Here is a 5,062-nt window from a genome sequence, read left to right as displayed (position 1 = left end):
GCATGCGCGCTGCGAGCTGCTGCTGCTGTTATTATTATTAATAATAATAATAATAATAATATATATATATATTTGTGTATCTTTTTTTCTTTTTTATATTATTATTATTATTATTGCAGTGTTATATATAATATTAATAAATATAATTATTATTATCTTCTCCTTATACATATATATATATCTATATATATACACGTAAGGTATATACATATAAATATCCATATAAATCGGTTTTTTTTTGCATATTTTTTTTCTACATAATAAAAAAAAGAATAAGAATAATAAGAATAAGAATAAGAATAAGAATAATAATAATAAGATGGCAGGATTATCATTACAATATCCATATTCTCCTTGTCCTTATAAGCGTGTATCTGCAATACAATTTGGTGTATTAAGTCCTGAGCAGATAGAACGTATGTCTGTATGTGAGATAACAAGCGCAGAATTATATGAGGAAGGAATACCTAAAAAGAACGGACTAAATGATCTAAGATTAGGTACATTAGATAATAAATATAATTGTATAACATGTTTAATGGATATAAAGAATTGTCCTGGACATTTTGGTCATATTAAGCTATATAAACCTGTATATCATTACGGATTTATTAATACATTAATTAAAATATTGAGGTGTATATGCAGCTCTTGTGGTAAATTATTAATCTCTTATAAGGATCCAAGATTTATTCATGCATGCACTATTAAATCCCCTAATAAAAGACTAAAAAAAATAGTAGATCTATGTGCAGGAAAGAGGAGGTGTGATGCAGATGATGATGATGAGGAAGAAGAGGAGGAAGAAGAAGGAGGAGGAAGGAAAGGAGGAGGAGGAGGAGGAGGAGGAGGAGGGTGTGGTTGTATACAACCACGTTATTATAAGGAAGGACCTAATTTAATGGTATCTTTTCCTGATAATAATAAACATAATAATAATAATAATAATAATATAGCTGTAGATACACCAGAAGAAGAAGGAATAGAGGATATAAAAAGAGTATTAATACCTGAGGAAGCATTATGTATAATAAAGAAAATAAAAGAAAGAGATATAAGACTATTAGGATTTGATCCTAATAGATCTAATCCTTCTTCTTTTATTATTAATATATTACCTATTCCTCCTCCTTGTGTTCGTCCTTCTGTACAAAATAATAATAATACAAGAAATGAGGATGATCTTACCCTTAAATTAATTGATATTATTAAGACTAATAATATATTAAAAAGACAGGCAGGAGCAACAGGAGCAACAGGAGGAGGTAGTAGTACTAGTAGTAGTAGTAGTACAGGAGGAGGAGGAGGAGCAGGAGGAGGAGATAATAATTATTCATCTATTCCTTCATCTATTATACAAGAAATGAATCTCTTGCTACAGTATCATGTTACTACTTTATTTGATAATGATATACCTGGTGTACCTGTTGCTACTACTAGATCTAAAAAACCTATTAAGGTATTTATTTATTTATTTATTTATTTATTTATCTTGTTTTTTTTTTCCTCTTTTTTTTTCATGTATTGGTGGGGTTGCTAGTAGGGTTGGTAGTGGTGGTGGGGGGGAGAGGGAGGGAGGAGGAGGAGGGATAATTGTTTGGATGCTGCTGATGATGCTTGTGTTGCTGCTGATGCTGCTGCTGTTGCTGCTGCTGTGTCTTGTTGTGTTGCTGTTGCTACTGCTGTGTCTTGTTGTGTTGCTGTTGCTGATGGTGCAACTTGTGCTGCTGTTGTTGTTGCATTGCCCTTGTATCTTCTATATGATGATGATATTTGCTGTTGCTGCTGTTGCTGCTGTTGCTGCTGTTGCTGCTGTTGCTGTTGCTGCTGCAGGCTTTGCGGTCACGATTAAAGGGTAAAGAAGGAAGATTAAGGGGAAACTTAATGGGAAAAAGAGTTGATTTCTCTGCTCGTACTGTTATTACAGGTATATATATATAAATATAAATATAAATATAAATATAAATATAAATATAAATATAAGTATATATTTATATATGTGCATATTTATATGCATGCATATGTATATATATATCCATACATGCATCATCTAGCAGCAACCTGCATGCATGCATGCATGCAAATACATGAATATATGCATAAATTGATGTATATAAACCATATATCTTTTATTTTATTTTATTTTATTTATTAATTTATTAATTTATTTTGTTTTTTCTTTGTTAGGTGATCCTAATTTACCAATAGATGTAGTAGGTGTACCTAAGAGTATAGCAATGACTCTTACGTATCCTGAGTTTGTTACTCATCTTAATATAAATAAATTAAAAGAACTTGTTAAAAAAGGACCACTTGAATGGCCAGGAGCTAAATATGTTATAAGAGAAGATGGGACTAGGTAATACATAAATTAGGGTTTAGGGTTTAGGGTTTAGGGTTTAGGGTTTGTAGGGTTAGTTGTATTTTTTTTAGTATTTATAATTATATGGACAATAAACCATAATATTGTTTGTTTTTTTTTACTCTTTTATATAATATAATTGATTATTTGTTTTTTTTTATTTATTCCTCTCTTTGTTTATAGGTTTGATTTACGTCATGCAAAAAAAGGAGGAGAAGTTGCATTAGAGGTTGGGTATCGTGTAGAGCGTCATATGCAGGATGGTGATTATGTATTATTTAATCGTCAACCTTCCTTGCATAAAATGTCTATAATGGGTCATAGAGTAAGAGTATTACCTTACTCAACATTTAGATTAAATTTATCCGTTACTTCTCCTTATAATGCAGACTTTGATGGTGATGAGATGAATCTACATCTTGCACAAAGTGAGGAAACAAGAGCAGAAATTAAACATCTTATGTTAGTACCTAAACAGATTGTTTCTCCTCAAGGAAATAAACCTGTCATGGGTATTGTACAAGTAAGTTATTATTTATAATTTATTATTCTTCTTTTATTGCTCATTTTTGTTGCTCTTTCTGTTCCTGTTTTTTTTGCTGTTTCTTTTGATGTTTCTGGTGGATATTATTATAAAAGTAAGTAAATAATATATATAAATAAATAATATTATGTGTATTTTATGTATTTATGTATAGGATTCTTTATTAGCAGTAAGTAAATTTACTCGTCGTGATACATTCTTACGCCGTCCTATGGTGTATGATCTACTATTACAAATACCTTATTGGGATGGTAAGGTTCCTTCCCCTGCAATATTATATCCTGAGCCTTTATGGACAGGAAAACAGTTATTTTCTTTATTATTATGTTTTAATACAAGTATAACAGAAATAGGTACAGGAGGAGGTATAATAACACCTACAGGAGTAGTAGGAGGAGTAGGAGGAGGAGGAGGAGGAGGAGGAGGAGGAGGAGGAGGAGGGGGTACAGGAGGAGGAAATAATACTAGATTACGTATAAATATGATTCGTGATATAGGTGGTATAATATTAGATCGTAAAAAAGAAAACTTATTTATATCTGAGAGGGATGATCGTGTAATTATTAGACAAGGAGAACTATTAGCAGGAAAAATATGCAAAAAAACTGTTGGTTCCTCTAGTGGATCTCTTATTCATCTTTTATGGAACGAAACTGGACCAGAAAAGACAAAAGACTTTCTTGGTGCCCTACAAAGATTAGTAAATTATTGGTTATTACATCAAGGATTTACAGTAGGATGTAGTGATATAATTACATCACAAGAAACCAATAAAAAAGTACAAGATATACTAAAAGAAGCTAAAGAAGAAGTTAATCATCTTATTCATCTTGCTCATCAAGGAAGACTAGAGGCACAACCAGGAAAAAGTCTTAGAGAAAGCTTCGAGGCAAGAGTTAATAAAGAATTAAATGCAGCAAGAGAGAAATCAGGAAAAGTTGCTTCGGAGCAATTAGATGAATCTAATAATATTATGGCTATGGTAAACATATTTATTTTATTTATTTTATTCATTTATTTTTTCCTTTTTCTTCTTATCTACTTATTTTATTCTTATATTCATTCTTTGGTGATTCTGTACGTGTGTTATATAGTGTTGAGGATATATTGTTCTTCTTTTCTTTGTTTTCTTTGTTTCTTTATTAAATTATATTATTATTTAATGTTCTTTTCTCCTTTCTTTTATGTCTTGTTTTCTTGTTTATCTTTTTATTGTTGTATGTATTGTTACACCGTCCTCGTACCTCTCGTCATTTCTTTTAGCAAATTTATATTATATTATAATAAATAATACATCATTGTTTCCCTTTTTCTTTAATGAATAAAATAATATGAATAAATATAAATAAATATATATATATATATTTCTGTTTATTTATTCAGGTGTTAGCTGGTTCAAAAGGAAGTATCATTAATATATCACAAATAATGGCTTGTGTAGGTCAACAGAATGTAGAGGGAAAAAGGATTCCTTTTGGATTTAATAATCGTTCTTTACCTCATTTTAGTAAATTTGATTACTCACCAGAAAGTAGAGGATTTGTTGAGCATAGTTACCTAACAGGTCTTCTTCCTCAGGAGTTATTCTTTCATGCAATGGGAGGAAGAGAGGGTATTATAGATACTGCATGCAAAACATCAGAAACTGGGTACGTATTCTTATTTATTTATTTATTTTATTTATTTTATATATTTATTCTTTATTTTTATTTAAATCTATTTATTTTTATTCGTTGTGTTTGTTGTAGTTGTTGCTCGTTGTTGGTCATTTGTGTCTTCTCTGTTTGTTTCTTTGTTTGTTGCATCTTATTATTTTGTTGTTATTTCTTTCTTTTTATTGTATTTCTATTTATTAATATATTTAAATGTATATTAATGTTGATATAAATAATGTATATCCTTCCCTTTTCTTCCTGTTCTTCCTCTTCTTCCTCTTCCTCGTCCTCTTCTTCTTCCTCCATTCCCTCGTTATGTGAGTTATGTATGTGTTTCTTGATCATCTGTTTGTCCTTTTTCTTGGTTTTTTTTGCGTAAATATTCTTATATTTCGTTAATTAAATAGAATATACCCTTTTTATGATTATTAATATATATTTATAGGTATATTCAGCGCCGGTTAATGAAGGCAATGGAGGACGTAAAAGTAAGCTATGATA

The 5,062-nt window shown here is 30.0% G+C and overlaps 1 protein-coding gene across 1 annotated transcript in view; it reads left to right on the top strand.

The window, feature by feature from the left end:
• Positions 1-319: 319 nt before the first annotated feature.
• The window catches only part of EMWEY_00053760 (hypothetical protein), a gene marked incomplete at both ends in the record, with an annotated part of 7,220 nt that continues 2,477 nt past the window's right edge, over positions 320-5,062 (top strand). Inside the window, 7 exons of the mRNA XM_013480050.1 lie at positions 320-1,459; positions 1,834-1,927; positions 2,188-2,359; positions 2,546-2,885; positions 3,061-3,888; positions 4,290-4,555; positions 5,007-5,062. The exon at positions 5,007-5,062 is cut by the window's right edge and continues 587 nt beyond it. Coding sequence (XP_013335504.1) covers positions 320-1,459; positions 1,834-1,927; positions 2,188-2,359; positions 2,546-2,885; positions 3,061-3,888; positions 4,290-4,555; positions 5,007-5,062 — 2,896 coding nt within the window. The remainder of the gene's footprint in view (positions 1,460-1,833; positions 1,928-2,187; positions 2,360-2,545; positions 2,886-3,060; positions 3,889-4,289; positions 4,556-5,006) is intronic.

This window comes from Eimeria maxima, genomic scaffold (genome assembly GCF_000499605.1).
Source record: "Eimeria maxima Weybridge genomic scaffold, Emw_scaff1562, whole genome shotgun sequence".
Taxonomy (NCBI): Eukaryota; Apicomplexa; class Conoidasida; order Eucoccidiorida; family Eimeriidae; genus Eimeria; species Eimeria maxima.
This window is presented reverse-complemented; position numbering and strand designations above follow the sequence as displayed.